Source organism: Engraulis encrasicolus, chromosome 14 (genome assembly GCF_034702125.1).
Source record: "Engraulis encrasicolus isolate BLACKSEA-1 chromosome 14, IST_EnEncr_1.0, whole genome shotgun sequence".
NCBI lineage: Eukaryota > Metazoa > Chordata > Actinopteri > Clupeiformes > Engraulidae > Engraulis > Engraulis encrasicolus.
The window spans coordinates 27,636,895-27,656,646 of NC_085870.1; the positions used below are offsets into that span (position 1 = coordinate 27,636,895).

The following is a 19,752-nucleotide window of genomic DNA, read 5'->3' on the forward strand; positions in this document are numbered from 1 at the left end:
CGTGCTCCCGTTCCGGTGCCCGCTCCTGTGCCCGCCGTCGCCCCCTGCCCTCCTCCTCCCCTGGCACAGCCTCGGCCGCCGCCACCTCCACCTCCACCTCCATGCCGCTGGGTGCTGCCCGCAGGCCCCAGCCCGCCCAGCCATGAGCGAATCCGCTCCAGCCCCAGCCGCAGCCGCCACTCCAGCCTCGGCCCCCTCCGCACAGGCCCCACCCACATCGACCGCTGCCCCGCCTCCTGCCGCTGGGCCTCCCGCGCCCCCCGCCGCCTCCACCACTCCGGGGGCGCCGGTGGGCTCCCTGGCCCAGCGCAAACGCGCCCAGTATGCCAAGAGCAAGAAGCAGGGCAGCTCGGCCAACACGCGGGCCGCCCGGGCTCTATTCTGCCTCAAGCTTAACAACCCCATACGCCGGGCGTGCATCAGCATCGTGGAGTGGAAGTATCCTTTTGCATTGCACCTGGCCCCAACATGGAGACGCCAGGGTGGCACACGCACGCACGCACGCACACACACACACACACACACACACACGCCACACAGGCATACATCGGGATCTAAAACGCTTGCAAAGGCAGAAGGTTACATCTAACTTGTTAAGGCAGCTCCCAAATGCACAAGCCAATATCTAACTCGAATACATGACATCCATTACATACATCACATTATACATTACATTGCATTTAGCAGACTCTTTTGACCAAAGTGACTTACAAGGAGGACATTCAAGCAAGTACAGAGTGTGGGGTCAGTACAGAGTTCAGCAGTATCCAAGTAAATAAGAGCAGAACTAAATAGTGGAGGACCTATTAAGTGTAGTGCAGGTTAGTACCCATGGATATAGATGAGCAGGGCTCTAAATTACATGTTTTCATCACCAGCCAAAATGGCTAGTAGATGCTAAACACACAAAGCACACACTCACTAATGGGTCAATGTGGCTAGTAAGTTGGTCTTTTCTACTAGCCAAACTGTAATTTCACCAGCATTTGGCCATTTGGCTGGTGTTAATTTAGGGCCCTGGAGATGAGTAGAGTTAGTTATGTTATTCAGGGAAGCTCTCTCAGAAGAGATGCATTTATGCAGAACTCCTAAATGTGCAGCCTTCATTTGGCCACAGTTTGCTGATACCATAGGTTCCCCAGATGCAGTCACCATGCCACAGTAAAGCTTGCAAAGAGAACTCTCGGAGTAACAAAATAACTTCATCCTGCAGCCTTATCTCAGGACTTTGATAAATAAATAAGGCCTAATTGACTTGAGGTCTGTTTTTGCCTAAAGCCCTCCGGGGAGAAAAGGAACCATTTGAGATTCTTTTAGGAATTTAAATTGAGCTTAGTTTGGTGTTAAATTGGGTCTCACAAGGCACTGTTTAATTTAGAGATTAATTTATGAAGCAGGTCTGCAAAGGACTGGTTTCTTGCTTCAAAACTCTTTGGAAGGAAACTACGAAAATAAAGTATCTGCCCAACATAAGACCATATACTGTATGGCTATCATTGTTGTTCTTTTCCTCTAGGCTTTTTGAAAATATACGGTACTATGCATGTATTGTTCAGCCCTACTAACTGCTTTGTACTATACATGCTGTAACTACACACACATTAGTCTGTACCGTACATAATTTGAAGTTCCAAGTGTTTTGTGATGGTATGTGTCACATTATTTGGTCTCCTTGTAGCTTATCTAATGTATAGTAGTAGGGTGAAGATCTTTTCAGGTGTATTTGGACTCTGCGTGTGCACATGCGGGTATTTATCTTTGTTAGCGCTGCTGTTGTGGAACTCTCGCAGTAGCTTTGAATGTGTTTAGTTGTTTGGGATAACAGTGTCTATGACGTAGATAGATACGGTGTGGTTGAGATATGATAGCGTGATAGAGACAGTGCAGTAATAGCTTCAGTGTGGATGAGCAGTGGAAAGAACAGCTGACTCTAATGTGGCTACATATGAATGGTGTAGTAAGTGGTCCTGACTAGGGCTGTAACGATACACTCAACTCACGATTCGGTTTGTATCACGATTCATGACCTACGGTTCGATACACCCCACGATTTCACATTTGCCAACATTATAAACTTTATAAATAAAAACTATGATAGTTTATTGGTAGAATAGGTTACAAGAGGCTACTAATCATTTAAAAAAGTTTCTATATAATAATGATGATGCTTGGAAGTGCTATCACTTCATATTGTGCGGTTGCTTTCTGGGCATCAAAACGTTAAAAGGGTGTATCACAATATGGCCTCGTTGTATCACGATACAGTATCGTGACTCTGTGTATCACGATTTCTCGGTTCGATACAATATTGTCACAGCCCTAGTTCTGACGTGGGTAAATACAGTAGTATGCCTTGTGCATTTAGTGGTTATGATGATCTGGTAGTATAGTATGCATTGTTTAGTAAGGGATTATGATTATGTGTGAATATGCGTTGCGTAGTGACTGGTTTTGGTGTGGGTAAATAGTGTATGCATTGTGAAGTAAGCGTTTCTGATTATGTGTGGATATGCATTGTGTGGTGTTGTGAATATGCATTATGGTTCGGTTGATGTGTGAATGCAGTGTGCATTGTGTAGGCCTATTAAGTGTTTATGATGATGTGTGACTGCATTGTGTAGTAAGTAAGCATTTGTGATGTGTGAATATGCATGGTGTTGTGAATATGCGTTGTGTTGTTAATGTCAGGATGATGGGTGAATAGCATAACTCCGGATGCTCCGTGGCCTGGGTATCTGGCTATGATGTGGGTAAATAATAATATAATATGCATGGCATCAGCATGGATGTTCAGTATGCATTGAAGCATTGGCTGGTGAGTTCACAGGAGGGTCAACAGCGTCAGCTTAGTCACAGGTTACCTTTGATTTTCTGTGGGCAGCTCAGTTTGCTATGAGTTTGCTGTTGCTGCTGAGAGCATGGACACCAGGAAGAGAGCAGTCAGAATGAAACTTAACCCAGACAAAAAAATAAAAATAAACGGGTCAGGTAAAACTGTGTAGCTGTTGAAGTTGGTTCCGTTTGAGTTTAGGAATTTCGTTGCATCTGGGCAACAGCTTAATCAGGTGTAGAATCAGGGGGTGATTACATTTAGTTCCTCATTCCCTTGTGTAATGCACACAAGCATATTAAGTTCTTGTTGTAAAATGACGCAAGTGCCATTTTTTGACTTTCACATTTTATTACTGGAAATGACAGTTCAGACATCCTACCATCTCTGTGTGCATTAATGCCATTCAGATATTTTGAGAACATACTTTTAAAACCTATTCAAAATGTATTCTGCAATGCAGCACAATGCAATGCCCAATACAAAAATGTTAATTTCCCAAAATGTTCCAAAATGGATATACGTTATTTTGCAACGTCATTTATTCATGTGGAGAGTGTGGCATATATTGTAACTCTGTCAAGGTTTAGCTACTAGTACTGCCATGGATAGCATTTTTTAGCTTTCCTCTTTATACACATCCTCAGATAGTACAGTATCTGTCTGACGCTATTACAGAAATGTTGCTTCAGTTAAATGATGTAGAACTAACATCATGGAATGTTTGGTAAGCTTAGGGCAGCATTTTCTGGAAACAGCCATATTTTTGGATAGCGGGTATTCGAAAGGCCAAATAACCTTGCACCGTGTGATATTATTGTGGCGGTTGGACTGTGTTCAGACTGTATATTCTGTCTCATCATCAGTGTTACTCTGGAAACAAAGAGCCGCCCCGCCGTCCCGTGTCCCTTCAGCCCAACAAACAGTTCAGAGGCAGCAGCAGCACAAAGTCATTTGGGCAGGCTCTGGAGGCACAGCCAAAGTCACTATGTCCTAAATCCTGAAAATACCGCTTTGCCACAAAGGCAGAGTCGTAGTAATGCCACAATGCTTTTCTTTTCACTCTCCTGTTGAGAGCCGAGGTGTTCGTTGTCGAACTCTGTGCATTGCCTCAGTGTTAGCGATAATACACTCGTGGATCCTGCACGTAGTCGCTACTGATGCTGTGTAATGCAAAAATACAGCAGCAATGCACAGTATTGCTTAGAGGTGGAGCCAAGTCAAGTCAACGTTTATTTCTAAAGTAGTTTAAAATACAACAGAGACAGCTGACTTAAGTGCTGGACAAGCAGATTAAAGGACTTGAGGACCCTATTGTAAATTAAAACACAAAGACGACCAATAACACACATCAGTGCAATCTTTGAAGAAGAAAATGTAGTAAAAAAGGCAATATGATATAATGAAAATAGAGAAATTAATAACTACAAAAAACTACAACAGCGTCTAAAAGTATAGAAAGGTTCATAGAAAGGCTTTCTAGTTGTCTGACCCTGGGTCCCATGGTGTCATGATCCGTCCCCGTGGAGGATACATTCAGTTGTGAAGGAAGACTGAATTCACCGCTGCTCAAGGCCAAACACTGATTGTGGTTTGTTAGTGAGAGGTATGCACACAGGAAATTCTTTTTTTGGCGTTTATTCCATGGCTGAATTACATTTCATGGTCCTGAGGAGAATGTAAAGACATCAATAGTTGAAACATACATACTTTTGCCATGGATCAAAATACAAAAAAGGATTTCAAGTGTAGACATATCTTACTCAACAATAGATAGTGGATGATAGGCACATAAGCATGACAAGCAGGAGAGGATGGGGAAGAAACTTGGTTAATTGATTTTATTTATTTATTTCAGATGTAACACAAGAACAATAAGCAACCAATTAAATAAATACAAGTACCATCATTTTTGTGTAACTGAAAAGGAGTGGGATGAAGAAACTTAGTTAATATACATTATTTTTACAGTTAACCACAGCGTCGTAACATTGTATGATTTATAATACAGTTTAGCAACATTTTGATCTTACTATGTATGGTTTAAATTCCTTTCATTTTGCCACTGTGATAATGGGTTAATGATGCTCCCTGTATGTACAATGTTAGATGTGTCTTGATAGGAGCATGATGACATGTGTAATAGTGAATGGATTATACAAAATGTGTGCTTGCTTATTATCTTATGTCCCATCCTCCCGTGTGTCCTCCTTAACCCCCCTCCTCCCAGGCCTTTTGATATCTTTATATTGATAGCGATTTTTGCCAACTGTATGGCGTTAGCTGTGTACATCCCTTTCCCAGAAGACGACTCCAACTCCACAAACCATGACTTGGTGAGTACCGCACCCGTACCCTACTCTACTGTCTGCAATGAACCTGTCACCCAGCACCAGTCTGGCCTCTGCTGTGACCCTGGAGATGACCTTTCACCTCTGTCACATCAGGGGCCGGTGTCTGCATCTGGAGCTGCTGTGTTTTCTTTTTCCCCGTCTCCAGGGTCAGGGGTCGTTGCCAAAGGCTAGCGTGCGGAGGAGCTGGCTGGGCTCTTTTAATTGGCACTGTGAGAAGAGAGAGAGAGAGCTTAGGCTGCACACACACACACACACACACACACACACACACACACACACACACACACACACACACACGTCACACACACACACACACACACACACGTCACACACACACACACACACACACACACACACACACACACACACACACACACACACACACACACACACACACACACACACACACACACACACACACACACACACACAGTTTCTGCATGGCTTGTTTTGGAATGAATGTCTTGATATTTGGCCGCTGCCATGTTTTGTGCAGTATTGCTGGTCGAATGTTGTGCGAGCGAGTGGGGCGCATCAGTCTAATTGAGGCTGAGAGTTTTGCGTGGGAGGAGGAGATGTCCTTTATGGTTTGCTGCGTATCGGAGCGGAGAAGTGATGCGCCATTGCTGCCACAGAACATGCATGTTGCTGTTTGCTGTGCGCACACTGGGCTGCTTTCGTCAGTGTGTGGCGATGTGAAGATGTTTTATTTATTTATTTTTAAATGTATTTCTCCTTTATTTTGCTAGGGTAGTCACACGGAAAGCAGCAAAAAGGCGAAATGCACGACATGGGACATGCAGATAAACACAGCAGCAAAACAGACATCTCAGAAAAGACAGTAAATCTACAAAGACCAAAGGCATACAAACATGCAGACCATTAAAATATGTAGGACATAACCAAAACATGCAGACAAAGGCAGGGCATACAGAGCTTAGAGGAGTGGGGAGGAGAAAGGAGTCACACACATCTTTACCTGACCCCAAGTTTAGAGGAATGGCAGGACATTGGTGCACATACTGGGCAACATAAATGCTCACAACATAGTAAGACACGCAGGACAAAGACAGACATACAGTACCATGCTGGGCAACAAGGCACACTCAGGTCCAAGCCAACATAGATACAAGAGTCAAGACATAAATAACATGCTGCACAAGATACACCCAGGTTAAGGCAAGCAGGACGTAACATACTGGATGGATCATATGGTTATATTCTGAGACCTTTTATGGTTTATTTTCCAACTGCTTACCGTGCAAACACACCAGAGGAGACAAAAGCTACAAAGCTGGACTGTTTTCATAGCAAGAGAGACATGAGCAATAAAAGTGACCGTTAACAGGAGAATGCCAGCATTCTGACTTTCGAATTTTCTGTGGTGACTGTTGCTGTACCGCATCATAGTTCATTACCATCATATTCGATGAAGTTCAAACTGTCGTTCATGCTGCTCAAATCGCCTCTTTTCGCCCCAATCACTTTTTTTCTTTTCTGGTTCCAGCTCCTCCATACAGTGTCTATTACTTCCATTGTTTTTTTCTGTAGTCGCTTTTGGTGTGTTTGCACGGTTACTGTTGCTACAACTACTGTATCTGTAACTAGCTCTTGTCTGTTTTAAAGTCCTTTGAATAATGTGAAGGCTTTGTGTAACTACCACGTTTGACTGTTCAACTTTGCTGATTTAAACTATGGTGCTTTAGCATTTGTGTGAGTGAAAGCTACTTTGGTGGATGATGGCACAGCCGCTCTGAGCCCTTAGCATTGACAGTGCTGTGAATTGTGGGTAATGTAGTGTCTTCATCGCTGCGCTGTTCATCACGAGTGCATGTCTATACAGAGCTGGAGATGCTGCAGCTGCTGAGAATGGGAGAAGAATGAGAGCAGAAGAGCTTAATGGTTTATCAGATGAATAGATCCTTGAGATCTCTGCCATTTTAGAGTACGAGAGGAGTTCGGGAGTTAAAATTACACGCTTGTTTTTGTTTTTAAGTTCTGGAATATCTGTCCAGGTGTCAGACATGTAGAATGAATAAAAAGAGAATTGCGAATGAGGAAGATACAGCATCTTAACACCCTTTCATTCAATTCTTAGTTGCCATTAATCTATTCTGTTGGTTTCTTTAATAGAAAGGGGGTGTTGGCAGGCCTATGATAATGTCAAGGGGGCATTGGGAGGGTTATGATCTGGTCCAGGGGGTGTTTGCTCAAAAAAGGTTGAGAATGTTTGTTCATGCAAGGTTGAGAGCCACTGGTCTATGGGATGCTGAACTCTATGAACCATCAAAAAGCCTCTCTGTAATGGGGCCCAAGTCCCCACCACATGCTCTCCAGGGAGCGTTACGAGCAAGGGCCCCAAGAGACTGCAGAACACCCTGCACAGTGCACGTCACCCTGGGATGCAGCCTGCCTGCATCAACTCGTGCGTTTTTGAACTCATGGAAGTTTTTTTGTGTTTGGTAAGCAGCTTCTTCCAAGGACACCGTCACTCTCCCTTCTGTTCACCGTCTGTCTCTTATCATTTCCTGTCTGTGTCAGTCTGTCTGGCTGTCTGACTGACTGATTGACTGTGTGTGTGTTTGTGTGTGTGTGTGTGTGTGTGTGTGTGTGTGTGTGTGTGTGTGTGTGTGTGTGTGTGTGTGTGTGTGTGTGTGTGTGTGTGTGTGTGTGTGTGTGTGTGTGTGTGTGTGTGCGTGCGTGCGTGCGTGCGTGCGTGTGTGTCTGTCTGTCACTTATTCAGTGTGTGCTATTACGCAAGAGGGCTGGAGCATGTGGCTTGGTGCTGAAAAGTCAGACTCTGCATCTTTGGCTGAGGAGACATAATGCATCTGCTGTTGGACTGAGGCTCACTGATGGAGATGCAGGAGAGGGAGAGATGGTGTAGCACAGGGAAGGAGAGAGAGAGAGAGAGAGAGAGAGAGAGAGAGAGAGAGAGAGAGAGAGAGAGAGAGAGAGATGATGATGAAGGATGGGCACTGGTAAACACACTTCATGAGGCGTCATCCACCAATGATTTTTAAAATCATTTTTCTTAGAGGTGTTCTTGAAGCCAGGCAGCAGGCACTGTGGGGTGTGAGACCAGGTCCTTTACATTATGGCATATGGGCCAATGGTTTTTTTTAGTAGCAGACGTCAGGTAATGCAACCGCAGCTAATACCCATTAATTAATTGCACAAAATGAATATGTACAAACAATGAACAGCCTTGTAGCCCCTTAATGCGCGCCGTACCTCCTGTGGCACGCTGTAATAGACATTGAAAGTTAACTACTATAGTACTACACTACTATGACAGTGCACAGGGCCTTTAGTAATACATTACGACTTGGTCATTGCCATGCTGGTAACAGCTTATTTATAAAGCCGTGTCTTAAGGGGTTAAAATGATTCAGTAAATCATGCAATGAATTCAGTAATGAATTCAGTAATTTAATCCAATAGTGGCAATTAACTGTCGTTGCGCCACCCTGATGTCTGCTTCTACTTTGTACTAAAACGTCATTGACCCATATAGGGATGGGTAGCATGGGTAGCATGGGTAGCATGGGTAGCATGGGTAGCATGGGTAGCATGGGTAGCATGTGTAGCATGGGTAGCATGGGTAGCATGTGTAGCATGGGTAGCATGGCTAGCATGGGTAGCATGGGTAGCATGGGTAGCATTGTAGCGTACAGGTCCTCTGTCCCACGGCATCTAGGGACAGGTAGGCCTTGTGATATAGCGTCCTCAGCCCTGCGTTCTATAAGGGTGGGTATACATGGGAATACAGGTTCTCTGGTAGCTGGGTCGAGTAGTAGGCAGACATTGTTGTGACAAGTAGGCTCTCTGCCTTGAAGTGTATATTGCTAGGTAGGAGTATCATGGTATGAACATTTAACCTCACGGTTATTGTGACCAAAATTATAATGGTTTTCGGTATTATCGCAGTAATTTTTGAAAAGTTGTGTTGAATATGTTAAGAAAGCATTAATAGTCCTCCACCAGCTGAAATAGTTCCAAGAAGGTGCAAGGAATGCTCATTATGCAAAACCATATTATATGAAAATCCCATGTTTAAAGGCACAATACATGAATTGCTTGTCATTCTGAAGTTTGAATGAGGAGGAAATGGTCACAGTTTGGACTTTTAATTGTAGAAATGAATTGGTTCAGCAATTCAGTATGAGTCCAGCTTTGACATTGGGCGTTGGGCGACAAAGTGTGCCTTTGTGGGAATAACAGACTTGGATGAGAGGTTGGAACGGCTCACAGTGTCACGGTGTGCAGTACGGTTATCTGGTACAGTTATCTGGAACGGTACAGTATTTTTTTGAATTGTAAGCACTTTTTTACCACTGTTTAACGGTATATTATCGGCTATTGTGACACCTCTATTGCTAGACAGCTGGCTGCTCCTGGAGGGGGAAGTGATGCTGGGTGCTGCTGCCATTGAAGTGTTTAGTGCCAGCCGGGTCTTGGGCCAGATTTTCAGCTTGAAGACCCATGCTGGAATAGGAGCATGTAGGGCCAGGCTATCTGCCTCTTAGTATATGGGTCACAGTAGTGGATAATGCCACCATTGTATGGGATAGGTAATTGTTTTTGTTTTTAGTGGATTATCTCAGAAGCATATTCATTGCGTGTACAGCAATTGCCAATTTCCAAGGTGTGTAAGGGGCAGGCAGCTGAGATATGTTCTGTATGGCTTGGATTGTGACAAATGTGAAAGTGAAAAGTGAAAGCCCATTGGGAAACTCCAACTCCCATTGTCATTGTGACACAGCACTCCACAGCACACAAGTGAACACTGCACACTGCACACAACGAAATTGCATTTATGCCTCACCCGTGCAAGGGGGCAGCCCTCAGTGGCGCCCCATGGGGAGCAGTGCGGTGGGACGGTACCATGCTCAGGGTACCTCAGTCATAGAGGAGGATGGGGGAGATGTTACCAGGCCAGCCAGGTATACTGTTGCCATAATGGACTAGGCCGTCTGTGTTATGTTGTATAGGAGTAGACTTCTGGCATATTATAGTATTTAAGGCAGACTGCTGGGCTGGCACATAGGGGCAGACAGTGGGTATAGGGTTGGGTAGGTGCAGGCTTTCTGTTTTGCAGAGGTGTCAAAAGTAAAAGTAAATTCATGGTGCAAGTGCAACACTAGCACATGTTACAGTTCATAGCTGCTGATATACCTTTTATTTCATTGTACCTAATGAGATAGTCTTTGTAGTTACTGAAAAACACCCAACACAAATTTGATCCAACCAGCACAGAGTCAGCTGATCATAAGACAAGTACACTCAGATAAGTCACCTGTGTTGGAAGGAAACTCACTTCACTTCACTTTTACTTTTATTTTTGATAACTCTGCTGTTTTGTAGCATATATGTTCAAGGCATAGGGATAGTGTTTCTCTGGAAATACTATTTGTACACTACAGGACCATGCTCTCTTGTGATAAATAACCACTTTATTAGGTATACCTTCCTAGTGCAGGGTTGGACCCCCTTTGCCTTCAGAACTGCCTAAACTGCCTGCAAGGTATGCTACGGCATTGCAGTTGGTACTAAGAAATTATGCCTAGAAAATATCCCATTACACCACCAGCCTGAGCCATTGGTATAAGACAGGGTGGATCCACGATTTTATGTTGTTGACCCAAACTCTGACCATACCACCCAAGTGTTGCAGCCGAAATCAAGACTAACTTTTTTTCAGTCTTCCAATTTTGGTAAGCCTGTGTGACTTATAGTATCATTTTCCTTTTCTTCGTCAACAGGAGTGGCACTCTGTGTGGTGCTGTAGCCCATATGCTTCAAGGTTCAATGTCCTGTGTTTTCAGAGGTGCTCTAATGCATACCTTGGTTGTAACGAGTGGTTATTTGGGTTACTAGTGCCTTTGTATCAGCTTGAACCAGACTGGACGGTCTCCTCTGACCTCTGTCATCAACAAGGCATTTTCTTCCACAGAATTGCCACTCACTGGAACAATTCTCTCTAAACCCTAGAGATGGTAGTGAGTGGATAGCCCACTAGGTCAGCAACTTGTGAAATACTCAGACCAAGCCCTTCTGGCACCAACAGCCATGCCATGTCACTTAAATCATCTTTGCTCCCCATGCAGAAGATCATCTTGACCATGTCTAAATGCTGGAATGCATTGAGTTGCCACCATGTAATTGGCTGATTGGAGATATGCGTCAGTGAATAGTTGGAAAGGTGTGCCTTATGAAGTGGTGTATATAGCGCAGGGTTTGTCTCTCTGGGATAACAGTGTATATGGGACAGGGTGCTGGCACTCTATCGTATAGAGACGAGGCTCACAGAGCCTTTCATGTTTTCACAGAGTGCTGGGATTGTGATATATAGGACCAGGCCTATAGCCTAGGACTAGGACTATAGTACATACCGTCACAGTATTACCGAGTATAGGAGCAGGCTCTCTGTGTTGTGGTGCATTGTATAGGGGACGAGACCACTGCGACTGTTTTTTATAGGGGCCAGGCAGCTGGGACTATGGAGTATCGAGACAGGCTCTCTGTTTTTTTTTCATGGCTTTGGAGGCAGTGTGCTGTCATATAGGCAGTGTTGTGTTACATCTATAAGTGTTCTTCTACTTATAGGCGCAGGCCCTCTGTGTTGTTTTGTGCTGTATAGGAGACAGACCTCTGGGATGGTTTCTTACTGGGCCCAGGCAGCTGGCATGGCTAGCACTGCGCACAGCAACTGTCACGGAGGCCTGCTTGGCCCCGGCCCCGCTGCTCTCCTCTCCGACAGACACACAGAACCAGCAGCGCTCAGGAGCTTTCGTTAAGTGCGCAAGCTCGTTATAAATAGCACTGGAGCTTTTTTTCCTTCATCACCTCTCCTCTCCTCTCCTCTCCTCTCCTCTCCTCATCTCTCCTCTCCTCTCCTCTCCTCTCCTCTCCGCTCCTCTATCCTCTCCTCTCCGCTCCTCTATCCTCTCCTCTCCTCTCCTCTCCTCGCCTCTCTTTGCATCTCCTCCCCTCTCCCCGTCTTCTCCTCTCCTCTCCTCTCCTCACCCGTCCTCTCATCTCCTCTCCCCTTCCCTCCTCCTCTCCTCGCCTCATGTTCCCTCTCTTCTCCTCTCCTTACCTCCCCATCTCTCTCTTTTCCTTTCCTCTCCTGTCCTCTCCTCTCCTGATCCTATCCTCTGCTCTCTTTGTATCCTCTCTCCTCTCTCCTCTCCTCTCCTCGCCTCATGTTCCCTCTCTTCTCCTCTCCTTTCCTCCCCATCTCTCTCTTTTCCTGTCCTCTCCTGTCCTCTCCTCATGTTCCCTCTATTCTCCTCTCCTCTCCTCTCCTCTCCTCTCCTCGTCTGGGCAGAAGAGAGAACATCGGGAGAGGGGGAGGGGTTAGGGGTTAGGGGTCTGAAGCCCTCTGGGAAGTGGGATGACAAACGACAGAATGGGAACTGTACAGTAGTTTTCACGCCCAGAGATATATACACTCACACACACTCTCTCTCTCTATCTCTCTCTCTCTCTCTCTCTCTCTCTCTCTCTCTCTCTGTCTCTCTCTATCTCTCTCTCTCTCTCTCTCTCTCTCTCTCTCTCTCTCTGTCTCTCTCTCTCACACACACACACACACATACACACACGCCCAGAGATATATACACTCACTCACACATACACAGTACATACACACACACGCACGCACACGCACACAAACATACACGCCCAGAGATATACTGTATACCCTCACACATACATCCACACACTATCACGGGCAGACGCATGCACGCACACACGCACACACACGCCCAGAGATATATACCCTCACACACACACATGCCCAGAGACACACTCACACACACACACATCCTCACATTCATGCATGCTTTTTAGACACATACATCCACACACATTTATACACTCACACTTCACACATGCTCAGAGGCACTGACACATACATCCACATTATTTCCTATGATAAACACATACAGTACACATACATCCACATTCATTTCCAATTATAAACGGGTCAATGACGTTTTAGTAATAGCACAACAAGGTGGTGCAACCACAGCTAATTCCACTATTGTATGGATTACATGATTATTCTTTTGCTTTTAGTGACACAAGACTTTTATTGATTGCAAATACATTATTTACCAATTACTAATCAATTTATGTTAGCAGTGGTTGTATCACCTGTCGCCCAAAAAAACATCATTGACCCATACACATGCAGTATACATGCAGCTACACTCACGTCCAGTGAAATACATTACTCATATACACTACATCCACACATGCATCTACACACACACTAGGTATGTAAACGAAATGTATCGATGTATCGGAAGTATCGGCAGGCGATTTAATCGAATCGCATCGTATCGTGGAGCATTCTTAAGAATCGAAAAGAATCGAATCGCTGGCCCCTGTGCAATGCCCTAGCTCCATAACACAATAGTAGTAGAAAAGTAATTGGAAAAAATCGATCGAACCGAATCGCATCGTATCGTGGGGAATTCTTAAGTATTAAAAAAAATCGAATCCCTGATTTAAGAAATCGAAACCGTATCGTATCGTCATGAAAGCTGTGATTTACACCCCTAACACACACACGCACGCACGCACGCACGCACGCACGCACGCACGCACACACACACACACACACACACACACACACACACACACACACACACACACACACACACACGTATACACATACATACAGCCACTCTATCACACATCCACACTGTTCAAAGACAAACAGTAGCATTAACAATACAGACACAATAACACACACACAGGCACATTCTATTGCAGAATGGTGTAACAAAAAATGACGGCGGTGTAAGGAGACTCAGTCCACATGACTATAACAATCTTACATATACACTCAGATATACAGTACATACCTCACCACTACAATGCAGAGAGAGAGAGAGAGAGAGAGAGAGAGAGAGGCACGAGGGGAACGATGTAAAGAGACAGAATGGATAGAAGGAGGTGATGGAAAAGGAAGAGAAGAGAAAGCCAGTGAATGGAGGGAAGGAGGGAAAGGAAGAAAGAAAGAGGAGAAAAGAAATAGGCCGACATTACTACATAATGCTCTCACAGACTAATGTAAAACAGACAAGCGAGCGAAGCTCAGAGCCTCACACTGGCACACACTCACACAGACACACAAACACATATACACACACACACACACACACACACTCACACAGACACACAAACACATATACACACACACACACACTGGCGCACACTCGCTCTGAACTGGAACTGAACATGCAAGAGGGATACTGAGCAGTCGTCTGTGTGAGAACAGTATTTGAACACACACACACACACACACACACACACACACACACACACACACACACACACACACACACACACACACACACACACACACACACACACACACACACACACACACACACACAGGGCTGTGAAACAGCAGACCCCGGACGCCGTGATGAATTATGGAAATATCGTCTTCAGTGTGGATTTCACCCAGACTTGTAGCTGCTAAATTTTTCACTCGTCCCCTCCAACGCGCTTTTCGACGAGGTCGCCCACCAACCACATGACTTCGACACAGAGGGAAGAAGCGGCAGAGAGCGAGAGAGTGAGAGCGAGAGAGTGAGAGCGAGAGAGAGAGAGAGAGAGAGAGAGAGCGAGAGAGAAAGAGAGAGATGAAGAGAGTGAGCAATTGAGAGAAAGAGAGTGAAAAGAAAAGAGACTGAACAGGGTTCACAGTAGCGCACACAGGGTGGCTGTCACTGAAACATCATATGCTGGTCATATGTTGGTGCATATGGTCACAGAGACGTGTGACGAATGACTGTGCATTTGTGTTGCCTGTGCGTTCTGTGCTTGTTGTGCACTGTCTCGGGGCTCAGTGTGTGTGTCTGGGTTGAGTGATGTGTTTGTGTGCTAGGGGGACAGGTGGACGTGGTGGGGTGAGAGGGTGATGGTGATGTGTGTGCGTGTCGGTGTGTGTGTGTGTGTGTGTGTGTGTGTGTTGCCTGTGTGCGTGGTCTGTGTGCATGTGTGTGTGTGCAGTGTAGTAGTGTGTGTGTGTGTGTGTGTGTGTGTGTGTGTGTGTGTGTGTGTGTGTGTGTGTGTGTGTGTGTGTGTGTGTGTGTCCGTGCTTGTGCGTTTGCGTGTGCGTGTGTGTGCACCAGTGCACCAACGTGATTGATTTAAAGGTTAGGCTGCATGTTGCTTTGTCCTGGTAATTATCTTGAAATGTTTGGTGCCCAGCTGTGCGGTGGCATACCTTGGGTGGTGTAGTGTGGTGGAGCTGGGTTCATGATGCCATTGCAGATTCATCACAAGAGACCCCTGATCATCAAAACAAGTGACTGAACAACTGTGGAGAGGGCCATTTCAGTACATTTTCAGGAGAGTTGTGTTTGTTGTATTGGTTTAATTAGCCAGGCTGGCATAGTATCTACTTCGTACTTTGTAGCTGGTTGGTTGACGTTTAAGGGCGTAACACACAAAAAAATCGTATTCCAATTCCTGAAAAAATGCTGAAAAAAAAGAAAAAAATTAGAAAATAATAAAGCTCTTAGTGGTCCGTGGAATTTCGCCTAATTTTTGGGAAAATGTGCCTTGTGGTGTGACATTCTTGGAGTGACATTTCTGTAAGACACCATAAAATTATTAATATTCTGCACTGCCACATCCCCCATGCTCTTTGTACTATTGTTCCTCTAACCCCCACCCCACACACACACTATTACCGACCCGCACCCCCAGCGCCACCCACAAACGCCTATGCCTTGTACAGGCAGACAACTGTGATTTCACTGCATAGGTTCACTGTATTACTTGTAATAATTGTGTGAATGTGACAAATAAATCTCCTGGTATCCTTACATCCTTGCATGATACATGAAAAAGAAGTAAGGATTGAGTAACACATTGCATAAGCATGTCACACCGCAGGACATGAAGTCACACCACAGGAAATTCACTGCATTGTGGCCATTTTAATCCTTTTGTGTACATGACTGACCTCTTAGCTCATGCTAACTAGATAATGATATTGTGGTTAATCTTAATATGAGTTTTCATTTATAAAAAACTTTTTTTCCTTCCATAAGAGCAGTCACACCACTGGACATAAAATGAACCTAAGTATTGCGTGACAGAAACATTGCTATATGTCAGGGGTCAGGAACTTTTTTGGTGGAGAGAGCCATGAATGCCAATTTCTGAAAAGGAAAATTTCACAAGAGCCATACCATTTTAAAAACACTGAATGCAATTAAAAGCATGTATTTCAATTAAGCCCAACAATCTTAGAGTGCACTGTCAAGTTATTATTTTAATTGATAGCATGTAAGTAGAGGGTTGTCAGCTGTCAACTTCATTATGGCAAGGGTCTGGTATTTTGTATTTCTTAGATGTAATTTCCTGCATTTTAACACATTTTAACATCCCATGTCCCGTTTCAACTCAATACGGAACCCGTACTTTTATTTATAAATATAGGACCATTCCGCATTCAAGGGATGGGTGGCAACCCCAGATAAATAAGAACCATATACAGTTTCCAAAAGAGCCACATGTGGCTCTAGAGCCATAGGTTCCTGACCCCTGCTATATGTAGACATAATAAGAGGTTACTAGTCACCATAAACTTCCACACCACTCTCCAATAACTCAACCTCAACCTCAGCATAGCCATCTGGGTAATATTTTAATATATTTTAATAATATTACTACCTGGAAGTAAATCGTGAAGTTGTCCCTTAATGAACACAGTGACATGCGAGGCATAGTTAGCTTTTAAATGGAATGTTGCCAGAATTTTTGGTTTGCGCACGAGTCGTGTAAACTCTTAATTCATTACAAACCATACTCTGTGAATATCCCTCTCGCAGCACACTGTTCCACACATGTAAAAGGAATATTCCAAAACCTGTTTCAAACTGAATATTGACAAGATTCTGTATGAAACTGGAGTACTCAGTGCATGGAGCAGCACTCAGTGTTGCCACTTTACTGTAGTGACTTTATTACTAGATTTAGAGACTTTTGGCCATCTCTGACGACTAAAAACCTTATCGACTGTAGCTCTTGTCCGACCTTTAGTTCCTTACAGCTTCATGAGCTCCACGACTAGGTCTGGAAGCATGTAGCAGGATTCCATTTCTCCAGTAAAAAAAATAATTGGAGCATTTATTGCTTCAATATTAACAAATTCCTTCAAAAACCTTTTCTGTTGATCTCTAAAGCGTCAATATTGTTTATAATATGACTCCTCTATGCGAGCTGCCATTGATATTGAAGCAATAAACGCTCCACATTATTTTATGAGGTAAGAAGTTGAATCCTGCTACATGCTCCCAGACCTCCATGTGTGTTGAGTGCCACTATGGCGCTCCAGAGCTACACACACACACAGAGGTCTGGTAGGAACCAGGCTAGCTCTGCGCCGCTGCCAGAAGCATTTCTCAAGGTTAAGCAACGCTGGAGATGATCTCTAAAAAGTGCACTGGCCTTGTGTATTATGAATGTAGTCATGTAGATTCATTTTCTAGAGATCAGCGTGTCATGCGTGCCATCATACGGGATGACGTCAGCTAGCGACTTCTAGCGACTTTTTAGAGAGTCTTTAGCGACTTAAAGGGACACTGTGTGAGATTTTTAGTTGTTTATTTCCAGAATTCATGCTGCCCATTCACTAATGTTACCTTTTCAGTATTCATTATGACTGGAAAAATTGCACTTTCCATACATGAAAAGGGGGATCTTCTCCATGGTCCGCCATTTTGAATTTCCAAAAAAAGCCATTTTTAGATGCAAAAATGACTGTACTTGGACCATTCTAGAAAATATTAGTTTATTACTGAGTAAACGTTCATGTAAAGATCAAATTTGGCAATAGGCAGCCTAGTTTCAATGAGCAGCATAGTTGCAGTACCTTTTTTGACCATTTCCTGCACAGTGTACCTTTAAGGTGATTTCTTTTGGCAACACTGACTGCACTGTGAGCAACAGAGGTGCTGTTGGTGACCAGAACACAAGGTTGGGGGGGTGACTCACTCAACACAAAGCAACACCGCAAAACACAGCAACACTGTCCATGCCCTGTACTCATTCATGTCTACACACATTCGCACGCATGCACAGTCGCACACACGCACACACGCACGCAGGCATGCTCACACGCACACACACACACACACACACACACACACACACACACACACACACACACACACACACACACACACACACACACACACACACACACACACACACACACGACTACACATAATGTCCCCATGGGAGTGTATTTTAAGGTCAGTGCTGTCTTATTGAGGGCTAGGTGGGTGGTGGCCGCTGCCTGTGCATGTGCCCTCTGGCCTGCCGACCTTTTCACTGCTAATGTGATTCACATGGATCAACCTTTTAGCCAGTGGCCCCCCAGGACGCAAGGCCATGGATCATGGCGCGCTGCCTGGGGTCTTTTAGCCAGCGCCCGCCCCCAGGACGCATGGCCAGGTATCACGGCACGCTGCCCCTGGGGTCTTTTAGCCAGCGTCTGCCCCCAGGACGCATGGCCAGGTATCACGGCACGCTGGACCTGGGGTCTTTTAGCCAGTGGCCCCCCAGGACGCAAGGCCATGGATCATGGCGCGCTGCCTGGGGTCTTTTAGCCAGCGCCCACCCCCAGGACGCAAGGCCATGGATCATGGCGCGCTGCCTGGGGTCTTTTAGCCAGCGCCCGCCCCCAGGACGCATGGCCAGGTATCACGGCACGCTGGACCTGGGGTCAAATTCGCTTTTTCAGGGTAGGGTATGATGGTACAGTATGTACAGTATGGTGTATGACTGGTGTACAGTTGGGATACAGTAGTCTTTGTACTAGCAGCCGCCAGGTTTCACGCCTGCTGCCTGGGGTCAAATGCACTTTTTCACGGTACACAGTATGACAGGCACAGGTACAGTGTGGTACAGTGCTGTTGGGATGCAGTAGTCCTCTTGCCAGCGGCCCCCAGGAAACACGCCAGGTATCACAGTGGGCTGCCTGGGGTCAACTGGGCTGCCATAGGGTATAGTGTTGAAGTATTATAGTTAGTGATGGGAAAGTCCAGTTTCTACAAGAAGTAGTGCAAAGGTCAGTTTACACATTTCAAAATTAACTGGTTCGTTCATGGTTCATAATCGTTTGTAGTTAATCCAAAAATGAATTAGTTTTGCAAGAGTTTATTCTGAGCTGCATTGTTCAATATCATTGCCAAAGCCTATACACAGCCATCTATTATTATTATTATTTTTAAATCAGAATAGTGAAAGTATATTCAGTAGATGCCATCTGATATTATTGGGGCTCTTGGGGTGAGCTTTGTTTTCACCTGAACACTAAGCAAAACTGACACTATATAACACGAAGACGCATGTACTTCGTTCACAGGCACCAGAATGTAATTCTTTCATCAGGCAGAAAATCCATAGTGTGCGTTCAGTTCACCTTCGCCCGAATTATGAACTAGTTCATGAACTATAGGTCATTGAACTAGTTCAGGTACATCACTGATTATAGTGTCAGCTACTGTGTTGGGGAACAGCAACAGAGAA

The 19,752-nt window shown here is 44.8% G+C and overlaps 1 protein-coding gene across 1 annotated transcript in view; it reads left to right on the plus strand.

Annotated features, from left to right (window-relative positions):
- Positions 1-222: 222 nt before the first annotated feature.
- Positions 223-19,752, plus strand: part of cacna1da (calcium channel, voltage-dependent, L type, alpha 1D subunit, a) — a 166,966-nt gene continuing 147,436 nt past the window's right edge. Inside the window, 2 exon segments of the mRNA XM_063215328.1 lie at positions 223-438; positions 5,061-5,166. Of these exon segments, the coding sequence (XP_063071398.1) occupies positions 5,104-5,166 (63 nt within the window). The 5' untranslated portion in view covers positions 223-438; positions 5,061-5,103.